The 27,030-nt window shown below is 48.6% G+C and overlaps 1 protein-coding gene across 2 annotated transcripts in view; it reads right to left on the bottom strand.

Annotated features, from left to right (window-relative positions):
• The window catches only part of ZFYVE26 (zinc finger FYVE-type containing 26), a 657,581-nt gene that overhangs the window by 153,665 nt on the left and 476,886 nt on the right, over window positions 1-27,030 (bottom strand). For both annotated transcript variants that reach the window (XM_078659543.1, XM_078659544.1), the window contains one exon: window positions 8,490-8,687. In XM_078659543.1, the coding sequence (XP_078515669.1) occupies window positions 8,490-8,687 (198 nt within the window). The remainder of the gene's footprint in view (window positions 1-8,489; window positions 8,688-27,030) is intronic.

Here is a 27,030-nt window from a genome sequence, read left to right as displayed (position 1 = left end):
TCTGATCTCCGCCTCTCCCAAGTGGCCACCCTATCCCAGGAGGGACGCGTCCATCACCACTGTGTGCTCCGGTTGGGGAAGGGAGAGGGATCTTCCATTGATCCAATCGTGATTCGTGAGCCACCACTGCAATTGTCGTGCAGTGCCCTCTGAGATCTGGACATGATCGGACAGGTTGCCCTGATGCTGTGCCCACTGGAACTTCATGTCCCACTGCAGAGCCCACATATGCCACCTGGCATGTTGCACTAGCAGGATGCAGGTTGCCATCAGGCCCAGGAGCCCAGAGGGTCATCCTGACTGAAACCCGGCATAGATCCTGAAAGATCGGAATCATAGCCTGAATATCCCAGACTTGCTGCTCGGGAGGATAAACCCGAAACCGCGTCGAATCCAGAACCGCTCCGATGAAGGGGAGTTTCTGAGAGGGACTCAGGTGTGACTTCGGCATGTTGATGGAGAACCCCAGCAAATGCAGGTGGTCGGCCGTAGTCTGAAGGTGGGTGACAAATGCTTGGGGCAAGCCCGCCTTCAAGAACCATTCGTCGAGGTAGGGGAAAACCGACACCCCTGACCTGCACAGATGAGCAGCGACCACCGTCATCACTTTCGTAAACACCCGAGGGGCGCTGGTAAGGCCGAAGGGGAGCACGGCAAACTGAGAATGCTCCTGGCCTATCGTGAACCGCATGTAACGCCGGTGGGCCGGCAGGACGGGGATGTGAAAATATGCGTCTTGCAAGTCCAACGCTACCATCCGGTCTCCAGGGTCGAGGGCAGCCAATACCCGAGCCAGAGTCAACATCTTGAACTTCTCCTTCCGGAGGAAGCGTCTGACTTTCCTGAGGTCTAAGATGGAGCGCAAGCCTCCTTTGTCCTTCTTGGGGACCAGAAAGTAGTGGGAATAACAACCACGTCCTACTTCTGGCCCAGGAACACGCTCAATTGCCCCCTTGGCGAAGAGGGCCATAACTTCATGTTGGAGAAGTGCGAAGTGATCCCTCGCCATGCGGTGGAATTAGAGTGGCATGGCTGGGGAGGTAGACTCGAAGGGGAGGGAGTAACCCCTCCGGGCGAGTTGCAGCACCCACCTGTCAGAAGTGACAGAATGCCAGGGGGGAGGTGATGACGAATCCTGCCGCCCTCAGGCCTGGGGTGCACCCCAATGCTTGGACTAGGAAGGCTTTGAGGTGGAGGCTGCAGGAGCAGAGGCAGACTGACCCACACGCTGGGCCCCTGTGCCGCCATGTCGGCCTCCGCGCCCGCGGCTGCGCTGAGTTTGGTTCTGCGCAGGCTTCTGACTGAACGAGCGGCCAGGGGCGCCCCTTCCGTGGCCACGAAAGGAATGAAAGGTAGACGTGGCCGGACATGTGGTGGAGAGACCCAAGGACTTGGCCGTAGCCCGAGAGTCCTTAAAAAGCTCCAGTGCACTGTCCGCCTTATCGCCAAACAGGCGAGTGCTATAAAAGGGCATGCCCATGAGCGAGTTCTGGACATCTGATGAGAATCCGGTAGATCTCAACTAGGCGTGGCGACGAAACGCAACAGTTGTAGAAATTGCCCTACCTAGTGAGTCTGCGGTGTCTAAACCACACCGAATGGCAAACTTAGCCGCATCTTTAACTTCAACCACGGCTTGGAACAACGCAGCTTGGACCTCTTCAGGACACTGAGGCAACACTTGTGAAACTGTATCCCGCACCACGTGGGAATAGTGTCCCAATAGGCACGTGGTTTTCACTGATCACAGCCCTAAGCTGGCAGAAGAGAACAGCAGCTTGCCGAACTGCTCCAGCTTCTTAGAGTCCTTATCCGGCGGAGCCATGGGAAAGGCACTCTGGGACGTTGAAGCCTGCATCACCAGGCTCTCGGGCGTAAGATGAGTGGTCAGAAAGGCAGGGTCACCCGGCGCCGGGCGATGACACCTGGCGACGTTCTTATCCACAGGGGCCCCTGTGGCCGGCCGCGACCAAGTGCCCAGTAAGACGTCAGTGAGGGCGTCATTAAATAGCAGTAGGGGCTCCGACGAAGTGGACGCCGTCTGGAGCACCTCAGTGAGGAGATTAGTTTTCAGGGTCATCGTAGGGAGATCAAGGTTGAGGACCTCATCTGCCCGACGAACCACCACCGTGTACCAGGTGCCCTCCTCCATGGTAGGCGGGGGAGAATCAAACCCCGGGTCAGAGGAAATATCAAGGCCGCCGGCCTCCTCTAACTCATCCGCCCAGTCCTGCTCAGAAACACACTGATGAGCAAGAGGGTCCACGGACCCCTCCCAGTCCTCCTCTACCTCTGCCGTACGTGGTATAGGCCGCAGCGGCGGGGCATGGGGAAGGGCAGAACCGGCGTTGTGTCCCAATTCGGATCCCAGGTAGAAACAAACTTGTCCTGGAACCTGGGCAGGGGTGGAACCATTGGCATCCACTGCGGCGCCGGAGGAGGGGCCAAAGGCGGCGCTGGGGCCGGAGCCGGCAGCGTGGGACCTTGTGGCACCATGGCCGGAGCCAGCGGCGCAAAATCCTGCGGCACCGGGGTCGGAGCCGTCGGCGGCCCGACAGGATCCTGACACTGGACTGAGGGCCCGAGCACGTGCCGGCGGGAGCCCAAGGACTTAACAGGCGGTCCATTGTAGCAAGAAATTCTTGCACCTGTGCGGGAGCCGCCACCGGACCTGGAAAGGTGGGTAGGCCGCGGGACTCCCGGGCTCCGAGGGCGCCTCCGGGACAGAACCCCTTTCCCCGTCGTTCGCATCCGGGGAACGACTTCTATTTGTGTCGTCTCTTACCCGAATCCGAGGGCGAAGACTTGGAGCCCGAGGAGCGATAATGGTGGCCCCGCGAGCGTTCTCTGGAGCGGCACCTAGACCTTTAACAGCACTGGAACGAGTGTTGGACCTCAAGCAGGTTCCGGCGCCGTTCCCTCAAGGCCTTCGGGGCCATGGCCCGACAGTCCGAACAGGAGCCAGAGTCGTGGTCGTTCTCCAGGCAGTAGAGACAGACGCTGTGGGGAGCCGCCACCGACATATTGCCACGGCAGGCCCTGCAAGACTTAAAACTAGGCATCCCTACGTGCACCAGAGTAGTTTCAAAATTACAGGAGACAAAAGTCCCAAAAAGATAGTGGAAAAGTGACTAAGGTACGTGCTCTAACCGGATCTGCGCTTACTGGCACAGAAAAAGAAAGAACTGAGGTCAGTGTGCATGGGTGGCGCCTAAGTAGTCTCTGTGACGTCCTCTCGGCGCATACGACGCCAGTGACGGACGAGGAGACGCACAACACCACCTGCTGATGCGCAGTGGTACTGCTAGCAAAAACTTTCCGGATTCAGTCTGACGTCTGGGGATATTCTACGGTAAGGAATCTATCACGAACGTGTCTCTTTCAGATGCTTATGTTACTCATTATGAGACAAACTATTGGCAATGATCTTTAGAAAGCATTTATTGATTGAATGCACCTCTGCTGTAGACTTACTTCTGTCGTCCTTCTGACCTGCCCTTAAAACTGATGTGCACTGCTCTGATAAACGATTTGATATGCTCAACGCTCGTCATAAATGAAGCTTAAGGCACATATTGATAGTCTTGGCGTCTTAGTTATATTCAGCCAGACCGCTACAAAAATGTATTTCTGTGTCCCTCTATAAATGTCAATTATCTCAGTTGTGATAATATTTACCATAAACAAAAATGTGCTTCTACTACCCAAGCACTTGTATAGCTATAACAATCCAGCTTTGCGCTCTAAAATGCTCTTCCTAAAACTCGCACTCCTCATTGCTTCTCTCTGTGGTTTTTCAGTGTGGCAAATCGAAAGAGCAAAAGATTAATAAAAACAATGAAAAGGAAAATAATATAAAGGATGCTGAAAATCAAATTAAATAAAAATGATAAAAAAATAAAAAATAAAAGTGTTGTCAATCCTGATACTTTAAAAATACCCTCCATTGTTAATGCACCAAAATTAATTCACTGGGCTGGATTATTGCGTGAGTGTAATAATTCAGAATGCTGTAACTTCACTTAAATTGCTCCTGATAATCATCTGTGGCTTGCCAGAAGACACTGAACCTGTTGGAAGCTGGTGCCCATGGACCTGCTCCAGTGGAATTTTACAAGAAACAGGACATATCAACTTGGTTATTCAAACCTCTTGGTGTTAATGTGTCCATCGTCTAATCATGTAAATTTTGTGTTGCGAAAGTAATTCAGCATTGTTGTAACCTGGACGGGTCTCAACCTTTTCTATAAATCGAAACCTTAACTGAGCTATCAAATCCAATGAACAGATAAATTAGAGTTTTTGTTCTGGTTCCTAATCGTGCTCTAATGTTCTGTGATGCAGATTTTTACCTTCCGCTCTGCTTTACCTATATATAACGGTCCGCAAGGATATTTAATGCTGTATATAAAAAAATTTGTGTCACGGGTAGTTCAATGTTGTAATTTATAAAGCAAAAGGAGGTGCGTCAGGTGATGAAGTCAAGGCAATCTTATTGTTTCAAAGACCTTTATTCATGTTCTTTCTTCATTATTCAATACAATTCCTTGTTTAAAACAAAACAGCTCAGCCAACGCATTTCGTTCCCAATCATGAGAACTTCGGCAGCTGCAAATCGGTGCTGTGACCGCGGGAGAAGCACACAATACTTATCATTGTATTCAACAATAGTCATGATGATGCCCTGAGGAACTAAACCCACTCTGACGTATAAATCTGAAATATGACTAATATGTTTTCTTTTGAAGACTGAATTTGTTTACAGTACTTTTGAAGCCCTGGTGAAGTTCCCACACACCTCCAATTGCTTTATGGACTAAAGCTCTGGAACCCAGGGGCACCGTACAACGGCGGGTGCTGGAGTGATTGTTTGCGGGACAATTTACTAAAACGAAACTAGCGTGAGGTGCAGATTAGAAAGTCCCTCGTTGGGTTCTTTTCTATTGAATGTCGTTAATTGACTATTTCTCCTGATCTGGGATGTGAGATTCTATTCCCAACTATCACGTTATTGCATTGTATGCAATTGTAGCAACAGCTCATTCCTGTTGGATTTTCTGTTAAAATTGTTCTTGTTGATTCCAATCTTTCTTTGAGGTTTTTTGACCTTGTGTATGCAAATAATGTTTTTTCTGCAAATAAACCCTTAAAATTTGGTTCATGTTATATGAGCTACCACTTTTGATTGATGATCTTTTTTATATTCTGTTATTGTGTGGAATATTTAGACATGAAAACGTGTTGTTTTGTTTCCTTCTTTTGTTGTTGTAGAAGAGTATGTCTGTCCATCGTCATTACCTTTGCCTCTGCTTCGTCCAGTAACTTAGTGGAATATTTACTTTGATGATACCTCTCTTTTTGTTGTTTGATTGTATCTGATGCTGTGTCTGACTGTGATGATATTAGTTTGATTCTTACTAACTGAGAAAATGGTAAATTTGTTAGTAAGTTCTCAGGATGGAAACTTTGGTATAATAATGCATTGCTCCTGTCTGTGGGTTTCATGTACACACTTGTGCATAATCCCATCTCTTTCTTTCAATATTCACATCCAGGATTGTGATGTCAGTTTTGCTGATGTGGCTGGTAAATTCTGCTGTCAATCATGTTTAATGTGATGCTATTGGAAGACAGAGCTTCTTGGCTTCATTTCCAAATTAGAAAAATGTCATCATCAAGTTTTGTCACCACAACGGATTATCCAATATATGTTCTTTCCCAAGTTTGGCCATGAAGATGTTTGCATATGATGGAGCCACAGCAAAGCCCATATATGTCCCCCTTAATTGCCTTTACTTCAGGTTGTGGCAAAAGTGCCCACTCTATAGCCTCTAAGCCTTCCTGGTGCGGAATCGTTGTATATAGTGCGGTCACGTCGATGGTACATAGTATCCAATTTTCAGAACCCTCTGTTGACAAGGCATCAAGTTTGTTTAGGAAATGTGTGGTGTCCTTGATGTAGTACATCCAAGACTGCACAAAAAGGTTAAAGAAATGTGTCCAGATATTTCCCAATAGGCTCGAAGATAGAATTACACCCTGACACAAATGGGTTGGAATGGCGGGTCAAACAAGTTTTTGTGAATCTTTGCCAACATGTATCACGTTGGTATTCTAGGAACTGCTGCTGTTAAAAAAGATTTAGTGGAAGATGAAATCCATCCAAGGTCCCCTGCTCTTGATGGAACAATTTTTAAAACCTCTGTGATCTCTTCAATCGGATCTTTGTCTAACATCATGTATGTTGAAGTGTCATTGACGTGTTACTCCACCTTTCTTATGTAAAACAAATGATCCATCAGCTCTCAGCCTCACCCTTTATCCACACTTTGAATGATTATGTCCTGATTTGTCACCAGAGAATTAAGTGTGTTTGACTCTGCCTTAGCCAAATTCTGTTTCCGCTTCGGGTGAAATTGAAGTTTGTTAAATTCTCCTATGACTAAACACTCAAATGTATCCAGTAATTTAAGTGACACCGGAGCTTGAAACATGCTCCTTGGTTTGAATTACAAGAATTCTGTTGGATTAAGAGTGCCTTGTGGTGAAAGTATATTGGTGAAAAAATGTTGCAACCTTAAAGTTTGCATGAACCTAAAGAGTGCAATCTCACTTTACAAGATGTTCGTATGGTATGTGCTGACAAATGAGGTGCCTTTTTCCAAATCTCTCGATTGCTTGTCTGTTAATGTAGTCAATGAAATGTTAATGACTAGACTTTGTCTTGGCTCCTGAGACTCTGCTTTTTTCCTTTTTCCTCTATGGATTTTCCTTTCCCATTTTTGTGTGCTCCGTCGTTTTCTGTCGTATTCGCGGGGCTGTCAGGAGTCATGGCCTGAGTCCAAAAAAGTTGAAGTAGCTGAGGAGAGAGATAATTCAGAGGTACCTCAAGTTTGTGCTCTTTCTTGTTGTTGAGTATGCACTATAGGAGCTCTCAAAGGATCGATGTCTTTTTCTGATGTGATACTTTCCTCTGACGATGTTTGAGTGGTAGCTTTACAAAAATGTCTCCTTTGGGCATAAACCTCTGCCCATGTATACATTTTATTTAGTTTGTAGTCAATCGTGTCCCTCTTAAACTTCCATAATTTGCTTTCTTGGGTTTCCTTAGAGTAAAGGTCCACTTTGCAATTTATTTCCTCTAACTTTTTTGTCCAAACATTGTCCTTCATTCGTCTCTCAAGTTATGTTTTGATCATAAAAATCTCTTCATCCAATTCTTTGATGGTCTGCGATAATTCTTCCACTATTAACAGCATTAAATCTAATGAACATTTGTTTAAAATAGAATACCACTTTTACATGAATCGCTTGTTGTATTGGAATTTGTATAACATATTTTTTATGGATAGTGGTAATCCGGATTAGAGTAGATGAGTGGAGGTGTTGACTTAGTTCTCTCTCCTTTAAGTACTCTAATTGTTTTAATTGTTGCGCTCCACTCCACACATCACTTGCTCACAACTAGGGACACACTAGGGCTTTATGGCTTAGTTGTCTTATGTTGACATCTCAGTCCAGATGCTTTGAATTTTCTTTCCTTTTTTTCAGTCCATGATGCTCACTCCAGAACGGATATCCTCTGACTTGCTTCTCAAATTTCCAGATATTTAACCCACAGTAATATACTTCCATGGACACTTTCTTTTCATTCCATTGTTGTTACTGATATTGCTCTCCCCACTCCTTCTCACACCATTAGATTCCAAAGATTTGAGAGTGAGGACTTTGACGGAGTAACCATATGCCAATTTAGAAATGGTTGCCAGGCCATCACAGCGGTTACTGCCACCATTTTTTGTTTGACACATGGCTTAGTTAACATGGCAGAACTGTCGGTCAAACATATTTTCTTTGTTTAATAAAAAAATAACCTGAAGCAGGATTTTCTTTTTGGAAAAAAACGCCCCCCTTCGCCATGGGAGCTATCTTCCATAGAGAGGGAGGCATTAGACAGTTTTTACTGCCCCCCACTGACAAGGGTTTCCTGGCAGTGACGGACAGAGAAAACTGACTGGCATGCCCACCCATCTAAACTAGATGGCCAGACATAAACTGCTCTTTAATATACGGCTTTACCATACTGTCCTTAATTACTTTTGGGAAAGGTTGGTTGCTTTGCTGTCACCATTTTTTCATTAAAGTATTTATCACATGGAAAATCTCTATTTAGCCTTTAGCCTACAGCCTACAATCCCTTGCCACAGATCAGTTGGTTCCAAGCAGGGTATCCTCTTCTACCTTCGATGTTTTCAAGAACGAGCTAGCACCTCATGAGAATGTCCTCACCAGGAACCTGCCTCACCCTACCCTAAAAAAGAGAACAACCATGTGAAATTGGACAAATGTTGGTCCCAACCAACAGACACAACTTTCTGCAGTCTCAGAACCCTCTTGTAATTCCTAGTGAAACAAAGTGCTCATGCCAAAAGAAAAACAGAAATAATGTAAAAGAAACTTTGTGACATTTTGACAAATGAGGACCCTACCTTCATGAAATTTTGCAGCTCGTACAAAATATGATAGAAGTTCTTCTGCTGCAGGTGTTTGCAAGCAGCAAATAGGTAGGTGCTCCATTTCTCCAAGCTCGGGTCTATGGCCTCCAGCAAGTTTTCCAGCACGTGCAGTTTGCCACTTTTGTAGCTTGGAATGAAAATGCCTTCAAGGAACACGTCTCCGGGGCATTGCTGTAAAAATGAACACAGTATTTCTTATACAATTTCTTTAAATGAAAGACTTCAGTCGCAGTGGTGCTCTACTGTAAGAAATTGGGTTATTTGTTGTGAAGGATTCCTGCACAAGTAATAAGTACACAAATACGTGTTTTACTGGGAAGCAAGCACCCCACTGAAGCACTTGACTCTCTAAGTATAGCGAAGCAGAGCAGTTTACTGAGGAGAGGTGCTGTGGGCTAGAAATCCCAATTCTCTGGCACGCAACATCACTACTCAATAAATTATTGTTCAGTCAGTAGGTTTTATTTAAAAAAAATAAAAATACTTTTATTACAAACACTCTATTTTATACTAAAACATTACAAATATGTACATCATTTTGACGGAAATACCTTTGGTGACATCTCACCCCTAGACCTGAACCCCATAATTACAATACCCCCCCCACCTACACCAGGTTCAATATCACACTATACAGATGTGTCATTATTTATAATAAAGGCCTACTTGCTTTTTCTGGGTGTCAACACATTAATGAAACAGCAAAATGTCATGTTTGAACCTCATACCATCATTAAAACCATCGGGAATAATATTGATACTCAAATGCATTTATTATAAGCAATTGAATGTTCTTCAGAGAGACGATCAGCAAAGCATTTTAAATAAAGCATTTAAATTCACCAACATCAGTGTTCAAATCTTTCTTCACTTACTACTGGCTTCATAATGTAGGAATAGAAAACAACCCCTAGGGGTTGTGCACTCCTGAGCTTGAGAGCAAAAGCACCAGCTTAGAGTGCTTTCAAACAGTGACGGATTACTCCTGGGGTCATAAATACCTCTACATAGGAGGGTTAAAGCCACTTTCTCTTACAAAAGTATACAAAAAAGTGATGGGTTGAATGCTTCAATTCATCGCAGCCACAAGTAATCACTCAGGCCGAATTCCAGTCCAATGTTAGTTTGGACACCATGCTACCTCAGCTTGGACCTTGTCATATGCTAATCAGTCTCCACCATGTTCCAATGAGAACAGTCCAGTCCAAACTGCCAAGCCAGGCCTCCCCCTTCAACTGGAACACAAGCGACCCTGGACCGGTTTCATCCTAGTTAGGGCTCATCAGCTACCCCATACTGTCACTAGAACCAAGCTAAATCTGGCTGAGGAGCCCTAACTTTCTCCATCTAGAAGCAGTACATACCTAATGAGCAGATCGCCACATTCTTTCTTTTTTACTTCACAGCCTCATGTCTCATTAGGTTTCGCCCTGCGAATCGATCGCGAAGCGATCGTCGCAGCGAAACCTATTGTGATCGTTTCTGCTTTCAAGGAGTCAAGGGAGACCGGAGACAAGTGATGTGCACGCGCAACCTTCCAAACTGGGATCAGGTCGCGCGCGCTTCCTGTCTCCCATGGCTCCTTGAAAGCAGGCACACATACACACACACATACAGCTCCCCCCGCCACGCGCACACACACACACACCTAGAGAACCCCCGCCGCGCACACGCACTCACATCCACATAGAGCACCGGAGGAGGGGCGCGGGCACTGGCAATGTGCCCCGACGGCCCCCCTTCCCACTCGGAGCTGCACTCACCGGTTCTCTGGCTGCCGGTGTTCTCTCTGGTGCGGCGGCTGCAGGTGGGGGCTCTCTGCTCCTCACCCCGGAGCCCGTCCTGTTCCTCCAGGCGGCGGCTCTCCTCCTGCGGCTGCGGATGCTCTTCTTGTTTCCCAATGAGAATAACTCTGTTCTCTCACTCCCCTCATGTTTGAGCACATTTCTACGCGAGCAGCCCCTCTGAGGCAAGGGATCCCCGCTAATGGCTTTTCTTGGGTTCGGAGGCATCGGCTTAGACGGTGGCGCGTGCGCGGGTCCTTAAGCGTCCATCGGATCATTGGTTAGAGCACACAGTCCCGCGCGCCAGGGTCGCGTGACCGCGGATCACATGCCGCGAGCGAGCGCAAGCCCACACGCAAGGAGAGGCCAGTCCCAGAAGAACGCCTGCGGGGCACGCTGTCACAGGCCATTATGTGCACGCACATTTATAATCTGTGAGAACTTGAAGAATCCTCCAGGCAGGGAGAGGCCCACTACAGACGGTATGAAGTGATATATAAAAACGTAAACATGGCGGATTGTCACGCGTGCTGCTGTCTCGGCTTGCATGGCTGCTGGACAGAGATTTGCAGAGGCAAACACGATATTCAGAGAAAATGAACATCTGCTCCTGGTACGGAAGGCAGGGAACATTCTCGAAGTAAAGGGGGTGCCACACTGGTGGAAGGAAGTAAAGAAACAATCTCTGCTCTATGCCTTTTACTTATTCTGTTTGTCCCTCCCCCTACACTGGAGCATATACTCTCTACCATCCTTTTGCTTGCACGGCCTGTATGCTTCCACCACTCATATTTGGAAATGAATATGCTACTTACCAGTATGCATCTGTTCTTGGCATGTAGGGCTGCTAACATTCATATCTATTGCATAGATCGCCGCCTAGTGTTGGGTCCGGATGATTGCACATTGTTGTCCTGGAAGAGTCTTCGAAGTATCACGAGATAGGTGGCTCCTCCCCTGGACTACAGTGCGCATGGGCATCGACTCCATCCCCAGATTGTTTTTTAGCCATTGTGGCAGAGATGGAGTGAAATAGTGTAAAGGATGTCCATGCTAATGATTGAATGCAAGAGAGTATCTGCAGCCGCTACGGGCACCGGGGAGGAGGGTGGGCGATATGAATGTTAGCAGCCCTACATGCCAAGAACAGATGCATACTGGTAAGTAGCATATTCAGTTCGAGGCATGTGGGCTGCTAAATTCATATCTATTGCATAGAATACATAGCAGTCCCTCTATTAACGGCGGTTGCCCGTGCCAGCTGCAGAAGTCTGAAAGAGTGTCTTGAGAACAGCCTGTCCTACAGCTGCTTGCTGCTTGGAATGCACATCGACACAGTAATGTTTTGTAAATGTGTGCGGTGTAGACCACGTGGCTGCTCTACAAATGTCTTCTAAAGGAATGTTCCCTAGGAAAGCCATGGAGGCCCCCAACTTGCGTGTGGAGTGCGCCCTTGGGGGTATCGTTAAAGTACGTTTAGCTTTCTGATAACAGATCTGAATGCACTTAACAATCCACCTTGAAAACAGAGAGATGCTGCCTGTTCTGGAGATAAGCCGCTATGGCGGATAAATGTATCCGAATGGAAGCGTACGCCAGATTGCATTTGTAAAGATGTAACAAATAGCAGATGATGTTAGGAATGGATGCATCTAGCGGGTTGATGTCGTGGTCTGTACAGTAAATGACAAACCGCTTCCATTTTGCTGCATAGCAAGCTCTGGTGGTGGGCTTTCTTGCCTCCCGGATGATGTCCATGCATTCAGGAGGCAGGTTGAGGTAGCCAAACTCTAGGACCTCAGGAGCCAGATCGCCAGATTGAGCTGTTGCGGATCTGGATGCTGAATGTCACCATGGTTCTGCGTCAAGAGGCTTGGGGAGAGAAGCAGCCTTTGATGCGGTACCACGGAAAGTTCTAGAAACGTGGTGTACCATGGTTGGCGTGCCCACGTTGGAGCAACCAGGATGAGCGTCATCGAGTGTTGCTTTAGCTTTCTTGCCACCAGCGGAATGAGAGGCGCTGGGGGAAAAGCGTACGCAAATTTGCCTGACCAGTTCATCCATATCGCATTCCCCTGCGATTCCGGGTGAGGGAACCTGGCGGCAAAGCTTTGGCATTTTGCGTTTTCCCTTGTGGCAAAGAGGTCTATCTCTGGATGACCCCACTGCTGGAAGTACGGGTGGAGTACTGATGGATGTATCTCCCACTCGTGCATTTGATGGCTGTACCTGCTGAGCAGATCCGCCATCTGATTGTCCTTGCCCGGGAGGTGTTCCGCCATGAGGAAGATGTTCCTCTGAATGGCCCACTTCCACATGCTCTGAGCCAGATGAGACAGCTGTGGAGAGTGAGTACCTCCCTGCTTCTGGATGTAGTACATGGCTGTCATGTTGTCCGTCCGGATCAACACGACCTTGTTGCACAGATGTACTTTGAAGGACTTGAGCGCCATGAAGATTGCCATTAGTTCCAGGTAGTTGATGTGCAACTTCTGTTGCTGCGTCGACCACAGTCCCTGCACCGTGTAGTGGAGCACGTGAGCTCCCCACCCCTGGAGAGATGCGTCCGTCGTCAGGATAATTTGTGGCACAGGCTCTTGGAACGGTCGGCCTTTGCAAAGGTTGTGTGGATTCCACCAATGCAGAGAGGTGTATGCCCGACCGGTCACCAACACTAGGTCTGTTAGTCGTCCCTGAGCCTGTGTCCATTGATTTGCCAAGCATTCTTGGAGCGGACGCATATGCAACCTTGCGTGCGGGACTATGAAGATGCAGGAGGCCATCATGCCTATCAACTGCATGAACACTCTCGCTGGTAGTGAGTGTTGCGGTCTGAACCTCTGGATGAGCGACTGAATGTTGTCGATCCTCACTGGGTTCGGCTGAGCTATAGCAGTCAGGGTATTTATTGTCGCGCCTAGATACTGCCGCACATGGGCTGGCTGAAGGTGCGACTTTGGGTAGTTGAGGGAGAACCCCAGACTGTGAAGGAGGTGAATGGTGTGGGACATGTTTGCGGCGCACTGCTGGTCCGACTTTGCTTGAACAAGCCAGTCGTCTAAGTAAGGGTAGACATGAATGTTCTGTCTCCTGAGGTGCGCCGCAACTGTCGCCAGACACTTTGTAAACACTCTGGGGGCAGTGGTCACTCCAAAGGGTAGGACTTTGAACTGATAATGCCTGTTTTGGATGGTGAACCTGAGGTATTTTCTGTGGGATGGGTGGAGTGGTATGTGAAAATAAGCGTCCTTGAGATCTAAGGTCGCTAGGAAGTCCCCTTGGTTTAGCAGGGGAAGAATCTGCTGCAGCGTCAGCATGTGAAAATGTTCCGACAATATATACAGGTTGAGAGGGCGTAGATCCAGAATGGGTCTGAGGGATCCGTCCTTTTTTGGGATAAGGAAGTACAGGGAATAGACCCCTGTACCTTCCTCCTCCACTGGTACGAGCTCTATTGCGCCTTTTTGCAGCATCACTACCACTTCCTGCTGCAATAAGTGCAAGTGCTCTGCCGACATAGGACGTTGTCTTGGGGGAATGTTGGGAGGAGTGGATGTTAACTCCAAACAATAAATGTACTGGATACGTTTTCTCACCCACCTGTCTGTGGTGATGGACGTCCAGACTGGCAGGAACTGGTGGAGTCTCCCCCCGACAGGTGTCGGATGGTCGGGGGGCAGTGACAGAGAGTCACTGTTTGTTGGTGGCAGAGGAACGGGAGTTGTTGTTACCTCCGCCTCTGCCCTTGGTACTATTTCCTCTGTAACCCCCTCTACCTTGCTTGGGGTACGAGGACTGTGCGCCACCTTTCGTGAATTGTGCCTGTTGCGCCAGGTGTCCTCTGGTAACACCGCGGGTACCTGAGCGACGAAAAGTGCTCCCTTGGAATTGCTGAGACTGAAGCGCCCCCATGGACTTCGCTGTCTCATTGTCTTTTTTAATTTTTTCGAGGGTGGTGTCAACTTCAGGGCCAAACAGTCTGTCAGGGTTTACGGGCTGGTTGAGTATAGTTGTTTGAATGTCAGGTTTAAAACCTGAGATGCGAAGCCATGCTTGGCGCCGTAACATGATGCTAGTGTTAATACCCCTAGCCGCTGTATCTGCTACATCAAGCGCACACTTTATTGCAGCGTTTGAAATGAGCTTTCCCTCCTGTATGAGCATCTCGGCTGCCTCCTTAAACTCATCTGGGAGGTGTTGAAGGAGCTGCTCTAGTGTGTCGTAATGCGCCCTATCATATCGTGCCAACAGTGCCTGTGTGATCGATATGCGCCAGATATTGGCAGCCTGCGCAGCCACCCTTTTGCCAGAGGCCTCAAGCACTTTCGACTCCTTGTCTGGGGGAGGAGCTTTACCCGTTGTCTGGGAGTTCGCCCTTTTGCGGGCATTTGCGACCACCAACGAGTCCAGAGGCAACTGTCCCCGAATATATGCAGGGTCACCAGGAGCCGCTCTGTATTTCTTTTCAATACGTGGGTTCACCACTCTCGCCCTGGTAGGTTCCTTAAAGATTTCCGGGGCATGCTTAAGGACACCTTTTAGCATAGGAAGTGTTTTAACAGTCTTGTCTGATGCTGAGAAAGTGTCAAACAAAAAATCTACTTCCACCGGGTCTGCATGCATGTCCACATTATGATTTGCAGCTGCCCGCTCTATCAAGGCATTAAATGCGCAGAATCCTTAGTTGGGGATGTACGTGCACCAAAAACCTGTGGGTCTTGTACCACCTGATGGCCGCCCTGGTCACCAGTGTCGTCATATGAGTCCTGTTGTACATCAGGGTCATTGTCAGCTGGGAAATTGTACTGGTCATCCTGGTAATCTTCCTCACCCCCTGACTGGGTGGGGGAAGGTGATGGGCTCCTTGTTGGTGGAGGCTGAAGAGGTAGAACAAGGGCAGGAATGTCCTGTTCCGTCCTTTTTTTCTTTAGTGGAATGACATAGGATTCTAATGGCTGGGAAGTGATCTTTCTTTTATAGAGCGTTAATTTCCCAGTTTCGGCATCGATGTAATGCTCAGATTGTTCCTCTGAAGCTTGACGTCGATCCAACCGGTAACCTAGCGCCGAAGGTTCTGACGGTTCAGTGGTCTTTGGCACTGATCTTGGTGCAAATGCCTTCGGTGCCACCTTGGGCGGCAGAGTGTAGAGAAGCTTGCTTGAAGGCTTCGCAGGTGCGTCAACCAGTTTCGGAGCTGACGGCGTGTGAGTGGTGGACGTTAAAGTCTTCTCCCGAATACGTTTGATGGAGTCAGTGACCTGCTTAGTGAAGGAAGCGGAGGGTTTGGTAACTGATGCCCCATGTCCGTCACTATCGGAGGCCCTTGGTTTCGACGAGGTGTCCGTAGACGCATCTTCGGCTCCAATGGTCCGTGCCTCCTTTGCAGTCTTATGCGCCGATGGCGTTGCCTTCGATCCGGCGTCTTTGTGCCGATGCGTAGGGCCTCCGGACCTCGGGTCGTGTCCCTTTGTGGACTGTGCCTCGATCGGGCGTGTGCCTGGCGGCGCCGCAGTCGCGTCTGAAGGACTTTGAACAGTCTTAGTGGACTTTACCGGAGTAACCGCGCTCGACACGTGCTGGACGACCTTTTTTGAGGACGGGTCCTTGGCCACCTTTTGTGGCTTTGTCGGCTCGACAGCCTTCTTCGGTGTTGGCTCGGCAGTCTTCTTTGACTTCTCAGTGCTGGAGGGCGCCGGAGTCGATGACGTAGCAGCTGACGGCAGTTTAGATGGTACGGCGGCCATCTTTGGTGTTTTCGAATCCGAAGGTTTCGGTTTCGATGGTACGTCGGCCATCTTGGATGTGGTCGAATCCGAAGGTTTCGGTTTCGATACGCGCAATGGCGTCTCCGCTGTTGAGTCCGTGGCCGGGCCAGGAGGCGGGGCCGGGGATAGCGGTGCAGGGTCGTGGGTAAGGCCGAGTAGCGATCCCGTGACCTGAGCCTGAGTCATGTAACTTTCGGGGCATAGCTCTTCCTCCGAGCTATCTTCCGTGGCCCCATAAACTTCTTCGTCGTCCCCTACCTCCTCGACGTATTCAAGGTCCTGGCCCTCGACGGGTTCTCCGGGATCGGCCTCGACCTCCGTCGGCGGTGGGGAAATCTGCAGATGATGGCTTGTGCCTTCTGCCTCGGGCTCGTCGAAGATGTCATCGGGTGCTGGAGCCTCTCGCTGGGCCTCGAGGCGCGCCGCGCGCCGAAGCTTGAGCGTCTTCTTTGACCTGAACTTCGAACAGGCCATACAGCTGGCCTCGTCGTGTTCCGGCGAGAGGCATTTGTTACAGACTGGATGCACGTCGATGTGTGGGTACTTCGAGCCACACACGGGGCAGAACTTGAACGGACTCCGTTCCATAGTTGTTTTGTCGGGGTCTTGCTGCGACGACAGGGCCTTGTTGTCCGAAGAGTTATTGACTCCGCAGAAGTCCGACTCGAAGAGTCGGATGGAACACGAGCCCGGACGCGAACAATACCGACGGGGTAACGAAGGCCTTTTGGCCTTAAAGAAATAAGTTTATCGATTCCGACAAGGAGACGTCGAAATCACATCCGAACCCAATGGCGGAAAAAAACAATCTGGGGATGGAGTCGATGCCCATGCGCACTGTAGTCCAGGGGAGGAGCCACCTATCTCGTGATACTTCGAAGACTCTTCCAGGACAACAATGTGCAATCACCCGGACCCAACACTAGGCGGCGATCTATGCAATAGATATGAATTTAGCAGCCCACATGCCTCGAACCTACTGTTTTCTTTTCCTTCCAGCACACCACGAGGCTACGTGTTTTTTCAAGCTCTCTCCCTTGTGTGCTACTTCCCTCCACTGAACACCCAGTACCCCTTGCATGCTCAGTGTTCCTCTCTCTATTGTGTGCTGCTCTCACTCGAGTGTGCTTCTGCCCAATGCCCTGTATTATTCTCTCCTGGCACACTGCTCTCCCCTGCCTGCTTCAACTCCGCGCTCTGTGTTGCTTCCTCTTTCATGTGCAACTTTGTCCCTAGAGACCCCACAAGGCTTTATTTGTGTTTTATCCTGGCCATCCCTAATTGTCTGCCATCACCTGCTCCTCCATTGCACCTCAACACATTTATTTGTTTTTATTAATTTTTTTGGAAAGTTTAGTAGCTTCCACTTGCTGCTGGGATCTCTGCTCCATCAAAAGTGGTTTTGCTGACTCTGCATTTTTTTATTAACCAATCTAAGTGGCATCTACCATCTTCAATCAGTCAATAAAAAAACATGGAAAATGGCTCCAGTGTCATATTGTTGGCGCACACCTTCAGGTGATGCATTCTCACTTACAGAAAGGCTCAACTGGCAAGAGCAGACCCATCATTGCACCTTTTTTTCTTCTTCTGCAATGCAGTGCTGTAATGGTTACAAATCAATTATAATACCTATAGCACAACTGGTTACCATATGGCTCCATGCCTTCTGCAGACCTGTCCTGCCTTTTTAGTCAACAGCCCTTGACTTGCTTTGAGGGGTGAAAGTGAAAGTATTAATCCTACAGAACTCACTTTACATTGTACTTGGATTCAGTCCTCTATAGCGGGGTGTGACGCAACTCAAGAGACGGCATGTTGTCTTGAAAGTAATGGATCGGCTAATGGCTACCCTATCTGCAGAAGTGGAAACCATGCACTATATAGGGTACCCACTCCTCCCCTCCACACTCCAGATCATCAGGGACTCTTCCCAGTCCTGCCCTACAAGCCATTCATTGCATTTGTTAGTCTGATTAGTTCAGTAAGTGCACAATCAGACTACAACTCCCAGAATGCATTTGGCTATCACACAGACGCTACGTACTAGTATCCGTACTACTGAGCTTTAGTGAGGTGATCACCCTAACTCCACATGACACTATGAGGTTAACTTCGGGACTAAAATATGAGAATCACTTTATATTTCGGATTATTTCGCAAACCTCAGACCTAGTTTTAGGAAGTTTAATTTCTGTTTTCTATTTCTTTTCATTAAAAAGAGGGGGCCCACTGTTGCTTCCCTAAACCCAAATAACCGACTTCCAACTTAAACTAAGACTCACCCCTAACTGTTGCCGGTCCCCCAACCACGTCCTCACCCCAACTCTAAACCCGAGTCAGACCCATAACCTTGGGTTATACCAACCCGACCTTAACCCTTAAAGTGACCCTAACACCAGCACTCACCCAGACACTTACCTCAAACCCAACTTTCTCCCTTCCTTCGCTTAAGTTAAGGTTAAGATTGAACTTTAGGATAAAGTCCTATGGTTAAGGGCCTCAACCCTGTACTTTTTCCTAAAGCTAAATATCGCACCAGCCACCACACTGACATTTACCCTGCACAAGGTTTTGAGGAGATTTTTTTGCAGTCCAGATTTTTTCCTCTAAGCGTTTTCGCCCGAGAAAGTGACCTTTCACCTCAGTCAGCACATCACATGGCTCGAGTCAGGGTTTCTCGTTCCTCTCCCCTCTAAGCCTAGTCTGGACCAATGCACCTGCTGCATATGTCTCTGCAGCCTGCTGCTTAGCTACCAACTTTGGATGCTCTGCATTACTATATAGTAACACCCGATGTTTCTAGTTTAGGTCTGAATTTGGACAGCAGAGCTGTCAGACACACCCATTGCTTACAATATTCCTAGAATGGATTTTGGGTACATACCTTAAAACCATTGGCTTCCTACGGCAAGCAGCCTTCAGCCATTGGCTGAGAGTTTGCCAATCACATTGGCTCAACCCAAGAGCCTTCATCTTTCAAATAATGTTTTTGGCGGTTTGGTTATATCCTTCAATCTCAATAACGAGGTTTGCTTTGGACTGCATTAGGAACTACTTTACAACTTTAGCTCTCTGTCTATTCCTTTTGGCTCCCTTCCGTGTGTTGCTCTGTTCTACCTCTCTATTCCCCTCACCTAACCATGTGCGCGTCTCATTCTCTCATCCTGACATTCTCTTGTATGCCCCTCCCACCCCTTTTTCCTTCCCCTGTGTGCTTCTTGTTCCTCCATGCATCAACCTCTCATCTCCCTCCATCCATTCCCTGGCATTACTGAATGTTTGAGCTATTGGTGTATTATCATTATTATTATTAGCAATGCCAATAGCTCAAACTTTTATAATGCGAAACCTATTGCATTGCAAATGCTTGTTTTCTTTTTGTTGTGGGGTGTCCAGGTCCTACCTGGGACACCCATCAGTAGGAGGGAGTTCATTGGGGGCTGGCTGGTGTAGCCCCTAGGCCTTCATGGCCTGTGCCAGATCCCGGCGGATGCAGCACTGTTCCATGGTGCCACGAAGTAGCTGGAATGTTCTGTGATCCTGTCAGCCCTGGCTTCTGCAGGTGGGAGCAGGATTCAGAACACCTCCTGCCTGCCCTGTCCACAGGTGCTAGGCACAGAGCATGGAGCGCTTTTCCCAGAAATCTTCCCCCATGTCTATTCATGGGCACAAGGGACAAGTGGGCACCCACCAGACCCGGCTCTATGGCGGCTATGTCTGAGTCCTGTCCCCTGGGGATGGGATTGCAATTGCCAGACTTTTTATTTGCTTTGTGCTGGCCCCCGGAGAGATGGGATCCCTTGGGACATCAGGAAGCAGAGAAATATGATAGTTGCTGAAGTCCAAACAGATGTGGACATAGTGTGTTGGGAACTGTAAATTCAAACTTGGAGTTCATGATTTACTGTTACCATGCTAGAGGCTGTAGGCCGTACAGGAGAGAAACTGCACTTAAAGGCAGAAATTCGCCTATATTTATAATTCAGTGAAAGCATCACTGATTTTCCAGTAAGCCTGCAGAACTAAACCATGAATGGCCACTCACATTATAAGGCTACCCCACGTCAGCACCAATCCTTGCAGAGTCCCTTATGCGGCAGGCTACCAGTGTGCAGATACCAGGCTGTGCACAATGGTAGTCTTACATGTGCAAACCTCCTATATCTTTGCAACCAGCCCAGTGCCTCTTTCCTTAGCTGAGGATCAGTGACCTTAACTTAAAAGGTAGACACTGTGATGAAAATGCCCAGTTCAATTACAATGAATTTACTGTGAGAGAAACTCGCCTACAGTGAAGGCCAAAAAACTGGTAAGTCAAAAGCAAAAAATCCTGGTGGACTAAATGGGCAGAGCTTTCCAGTTTTATGTGCAACAGCATCAACTCTCTCTTGCACAGGCAGATTTTATTTGCATCTTGAGTTGTCATTTCAATATTTATTTATTGCAGTGTTCTTGTCGCTTTGTCATGCCTTTGAGTTGATTCTTGTGGGCTCTTGACAAAAAAAAAAAGGCTTGATCAATGTACAGAGTTTAAGCGTCTGTAAACAACTCAAGTGATCTGACAAAACAGTTATTTAAGGATTAGTTGAGACAATGACCCTAACTGATGTACAGAATGATAAAGCGATCATTTGGTCTTCTGTGGCCTCTTCAGTCTTGAGTAAAAATTAATTTTTACTCGATCAACCCCCCCCTCCCATCTCAAAGGAAAACTTCTTTGTCCTTAGTAAAGTCGGGTCCGGCTCTCCGCAGATTGCTGCCTTTCTTAATTGCCCAGACCCCCCTCTCGCACTGGTTAACAATTCCCTTAAACTTGGTATTGTCCCCAACACCTTCAAAAGTGCTGAAATTGTTCAGATTCTGAAGAAGCCTAACTCTGATCCACTGGTTTTTAGTAATTACCGCTCTATCTCGCAGCTGCCTTACCTAGGAACAATTTTGGAAGCTCATGTATGGAATTGTCTTAGTTCCTTCATTGAAGACTCCCACTTCCTGGACCCTCATCAGGCAGGATTTAGACCTGCTCATTCAACTAAGTCAGTCATCCTCGCATTTATGGATGCGCTCAGAAGAGGGGCTGATAAGAGCCTCACCCAGGTTTTGGTACTGCTTGACTTATCAGCTGCTTTTGACACGGTTGATCATGGTCTCCTGATCGACATGTCAGCAGCGCCAGGGTCTGGCGCTGAAGTGGATTTCCTCCTTCCTGAGCAACCGATTTCAAGCAGTCCGCCTGCCCAATTTCCCACCAAAAAAATGACCTTTGATCCGGTCGCTACGTGAAAGAATGGTTGAAACATTTAATTATGCTGACGACTTGCAGCTGGTGTTTGATATCAACTCTTCCACTTTCTCAGTCTCCAATTTTCAGCCTACCATGAGCTTTATCAGCAATTGGATGAATGACAATCAATTGAAACTGAACCCCGAGAAAACCGAGCTCATTTTAACAGGGGGAACAGCTAACCCGTGGAACTCTAGTTTTTGGCCTCTATTTCTGGGTAATTCCCCACTTCCAACTGGCTCTGTTAAGAGCTTGAGGATTGTTATTAGTAGCGATTTGTCCATAAAAGCCCAGATTGGCTCTGTGGTCTCTGCCTGCGCTTTTTCCATCTGTGCAGAATCCGGAACATCAGCAGATTCTTGACCACTGAGGCCTTGACTCTGATCATTCTAGCCTTGGTAATTTCGGGTACTGATTACATCAACTCATTATATGTTAGTATTCCAGCATATCAACTACACCCTTTGCAGTTGGTGCAGAACCATGCGACCAGGTTAATCGCCCATCAGCCTAGCCGACATCATGTCAAGCATCTGATGAAGAGCCTACACTGGCTTTCAGTGGCCAAACACTGTGCCTTCAAACTGGGCTGTACCATCTTTAAAGCCTTTGCTGGGGTTGGTCCAGCCTTTATTTCTTCAAGGATTCAGCAATATATCCCTTCCCGAGAATTGCGCTCTTCCAATCTCAACCTACTGTCCACTCTGCCATTCAAACGCAAAAAGCATGGGGGAACTCAGTTCCCGTAGAAATGAGGGTGACGACCCCCTATGCTCAGTTCATGAAAAAGCTTAAAACCTGGTTATTTTCCCAAGCATATCAGTAAGGTAATTGTCCTGTCAGACAATTTACTTACTTGTGTAACAATATATCTGTAAGAGACATTAGTTAGTGATAGATTCCTTACATTTGAATATCCCCAGGCGTCAGACTGGATCCGGAGAGCTTTCGTCAGCAGTACCCCTGCGCGTCGGTAGGCGTAATCGTACGGCTCCTCGTACGTACGCCGAGATGACGTCACTGGAGCAACTTAGACGCGCCCATGCGTGCCGACGTCAGTTCTGTACACAACTTTCGGCGTCAGGAACGCAAAGCTATGCAAGATACAGACCACTGGTGCATTAAAACTAGGGCCCTAAAAGGGATAACCTTAACACTAGAAATCAGTTTGCAGAATGAGGAGGATGGGTGGGGCGGTAAGGAATCTATCACTAACTAATGTCTCTTACAGATATATCATTACACAAGTAAGTAACTTGTGCATCTGAAAGAGACACGTTAGTGATCTATTTCTTATCTTAGAATAGATACCCCAGCAATACCAACACCAGTCGTGGGTCTGTGAACAAAGATCTCACCAGAAAGTTACGGAGAACAGAACGGCCAAAGAAGCTGTCTCTCCGGACTGGGTTGTCAAGGCAATAATGCTTAGTAAAAGTGTTTGCGAGGCCCACGTGGCTGCCTGACAGATGTCTTGCAGGGGGACACCAGGTCCCAATGCAGTAGTAGCTGCTGTCGCCCCGGTAGAATGGGCATGCAACCCCACCGGAGGTTCCTTTTTAGCCAGAGAGTAACAGGCTTTGATACACAAGATGATCCAGCTGGAGATAGTCCTCTTGTGTACAGCCCGGCCTTTCTTGGTGCCCATGAAGCCAACAAAGAGCTGGTCATCCACCAGGAACGGTTGTGTGCGATTCAAATAAAATGAAGCGCTCGTTTTGGATCCAGACGGTGGAGCCTCTCTTCCTCTCTGGAAGGGTACGGAGGCGGCAAGAAAGTGGGCAAGGTGATAGTTTGCCCAATGTGGAAGGCAGTGACAACCTTTGGCAAGAAGGAAGGACGAGTGCGAAGCACAACCTTGTCCGGATAGCCCGACAATAAAGGAGCTTTCATGAAAGAGCCTGGAGCTCACTCACGTGCCTAGCAGAGGTGATGGCAACCAGGAAAGCAGTCTTCAAAGTTAATAAACGAAGAGGATAGTTGTGAATCGGCTCAAAAGGAGCGCACATCAGAAAAGTAAGCACCAGATTCAAGTCCCACTGTGGCATCACAAATGGAATAGGAGTGAAAAGGTGTGTAATGCCTTTGAGAAATCTATTTACAACAAGGGACTTGAAAAGAGAGGGCTGATTAGGGAGCCTTAGAAAGGCCGAAATTGCAGAAGGATAGCCCTTGATAGTGTCCAGAGCAGAGCCCTGCTGGGCCAGAGAAAGAAAGAACAAAAGGACTTCTGAGAGAGGGGGAGAAAGGGGATCCACAGCCTTTGCCACAAATTTGTTTCACCTGCAGGCGTATACCGATTTAGTGGAGGGACGCCTGGCTGCCAGAATGATATCACAGACTTCAGGAGGCAAGTCAAAAGAAATCAACTGTCGCTGCTCAATATCCACGCATGTAGGTGGAGGCTGGACAGGTTCTGGTGGAGGACCGCCCCCTGCTGCTGCGACAGAAGATCCTCCTGAAGAGTCAGTCGGATTGGGGGATCCATGCTCATGCTGATTAGTTTGGGATACCAAACTCTTCGAGCCCAGTCCGAGGCCACAAGAATGACTTGGGCCCGGTTGCACCTCATCTTCCTCAGCACTCTGGGTAGAAGTGCTATTAGGCGGAAAGGCCTACAATAGACTGCAGCTCCACTTGTGACGAAAAGCATAGCTGAGCGGTGCCGCCTTGGAAATTCCAATATGCAGAAGTGATGACATCATGCATTCTCTTTGGTGGCGAATAGATCTAACCAAGGCTCTCCCCGCTGTTGAAAGAGACCTTGCGCCACCTCAGAGTGAAGACGCCATTTGTGATCCATCAGGCAAAGGCAGCGGAGTTCTTCCGCCTGGCGTCCTTGAACCGTCAAGGAAATGTCTTGACGTTACAGCCATGTCCAGAGGCACAGAGCCTCCTGACAGAGTCACGCCACCCTGCCTTGTTTGTAGCAATAGCACATGGCGGTGGTGTTCTCTATGAACACCTGCACCACCTTCCCCTTGACAGAGGGAAGGAATGCCCGAAGCTCCAGAAGGTTATATGGAGCCGGGACTCCGCCGGAGAACAATGGCCTCTGATCTCTGCCTCTCCCATGTGGCCACCCCATCCCAGAAGGGACGCCGCCGTCACCACTGTGTGCTCCGGTTGGGGAAAGGAGAGCGATCTGCCGCTGAACCAATGCTGATTCGTGAGCCACCACTCCAATTGTTGCGCTATGCCCTACGAGATCTGGATGTAGTCGGACAGGTTCCCCTGATGCTGCGCCCACTCCAATTGTTGCGCAATGCCAAGTGATTCCCCGACATGCGGTGAGATTGAGGTGGCATGGCTGGGGGTGTAATCTCTAAGGGGAGGGAGTAGCCCCTTCCAGTAATCTGCAGAACCCACCTGTCCGATGGGATGTTGCGCCAGTGGTGGAGGTGATGGCGAATCCTGCCACCTACTGGCATCTGGAAGGTCTGAAAGACCGGACTAGGCGGTTTGGAGGCAATGGCAACAGGGGGGTGATGGACAGACCTGCACGCTGGCTCTGTGACCCGCCTCTGCAGGACCCACGTCCGCAGCTGCGTTGAGACTGTTGCAGCGCAGGCCTGTGGCTCTGAAACGAACGTGCTTGGGCGCCCCTTCCTTGACCACGAAAGGAGCGAAAGGCCGACGCGGAAGGAGTGTGTGTGGCCGAGAGGTCCAAGGACTTGTCCGTAGCCCGCGAGTCCTTAAAACGCTCCAAAGCGCAATCCACCTTATTGCCGAACAGGCGAGTGCCATCAAAAGGGCATGTCCATCAATGTGTTTTGGACATACCCAGAAAAGCCAGTCGTTCTCAGCCAGGTGTGGCGGCATAGCGCCACTGTCGTGGAAATCGCCCTGCCCAGTGAGTCAGCAGTGTCAAGACCACAACAGATCGTGAACTTGGCTGCGTCTCTCCCCTCAGCAATAGCGAGAATAGGGAGAGAAGTGTCTGAGTCTCCACCGGACACTGAGGCAGCACTTACGCAACCGTATCCCACACAGAATGGGAATAACGACCCAAGAGACATGCAATGTTCACAGACCGCAGTCCTGACCTGGCGGAAGAAAAAATCTTCTTCCCAAACTGCTCCAGTTTATTGGATTCCCTGTCCGCAGATGCAGAGGCTTGGACAACCAAGCTCTCAGGGGTAGGGTGTTGGAAGAGGAAAACAGGGTCGGCCGGGGCTGGGCGATGGCGTTGGGCCACGTTCTCCAAGAGTGCATCATTAAAGGGCAGCAGCGGCTCCGTAGAAGACGAAGCCGGCCGAAGCACCTCTGTCAGGAGGTTAGCCCTGACGGCCACGGTAGGGAGCAGGGAGCTTGAGGTGGAGAGCCTCTGTTACACAAAGCAACACCATAGAGTAGGAACCACCCTCCTCCGGAGCCACGGTAGAAGGAGACTTGGACAAGGCATTCTTTGTGTTACGCGGAGCATTCTAGGCACTAGGCGCTCCTAATTAGCTAATTTCGCGGCTGTTAGCGCGTTTTAATCTTGTTGTGTTTTAATCTTGTTGTGTTTATTCTTTTAAAATAATTTACTTTTCAGCCCCGTGTTTTTAATTACACCTATAGCGCTTACTTGCACTGTAATCGGCCCTTCCACCGCTGCTTTAGCGGGTCATTTACAGGTCCACGCGTCCTTCAGCCATCTTGGGGGTAGGTAGGGACGTCTAGCGGCACCATCTTGGTGAGCGCTCTAGTGCTCAGGCGGACAGGCGAGTCCCCTATTTAAACATGTCTGGGGACGCGCATCGGGCGCGCCGTAATCGCGCCGGAGTCGAGCCAGAGTCCTACCCGTCTGCGCTCGTCAGCGTCGAAGAGGCGTCAGAGGCAAGGTACTCCGCTCCATATGATAGTGGTCTAGGTTTGCCCAGGGAGTGGTTATGCTCCCTTAATAAGTGTTCGTCTCACTGTTGCGATACCCTATCACCAGATACATGGGATGGCCCAGCTTGTTGCTTCCACTGTAAGGCGACGCAAAAATGCACAACATATTAACGACCGGATTATAGAGATGAACTTAGACTGGCTTCTTGTGACGGGAACCTGGCTTCGTCCCTGGTGTAACCCGGATATAGCAGTGGCTCTTCCGCAAACAAAACTTTTTAATTCAGCGATTAGATAGACCTCTGCAACGGGGAGGTGGTTTGGCAATCATTTACCGCAATATAATGAAATGTACTACGTATGAGTTGCCAGACATTAAGGGGGCAGAGGCCATGGCTTTTTGCCTTGGTATTCATGACTCCTTTACTTTCTCTGGGGATCTGATTTACCGTCCACCTGGCCCACCCACTGAATTCCTGGAGAGCATTGGCGATGTGCTGAGCGATCTTACGCTTAGGTTTGCCCATTGCACGGTGTTGGGAGACCTTAACCTTAACCTCCACTTAGACTCCCCAAAGGAGCCAGGGCCAATTTGTTTCATGGACATTATTAAAATTCTTGGTCTTACCCTGCTAACGTTGGAACCTACTCATATAGCAGGTCATGTACTAGATTGTATTTGTTCCAACTCAGATAGTCTGATAGTCAAATCCCTGTGTGCTCAAATCTGGTCAGACCACAAACTTATTCCATTTGACCTTCTTCTAAAACATAAGGCCCCTGTGAAATGTACGAAAACAATTACTTGTAAACCGGATTGGAAAAATTCACTCACTAGGCCAGACCTCTTGGAGAAACTA

The sequence above is a fragment of the Lissotriton helveticus genome, chromosome 9 (genome assembly GCF_964261635.1).
Source record: "Lissotriton helveticus chromosome 9, aLisHel1.1, whole genome shotgun sequence".
NCBI classification, from domain to species: Eukaryota; Metazoa; Chordata; class Amphibia; order Caudata; family Salamandridae; genus Lissotriton; species Lissotriton helveticus.
This window is presented reverse-complemented; position numbering and strand designations above follow the sequence as displayed.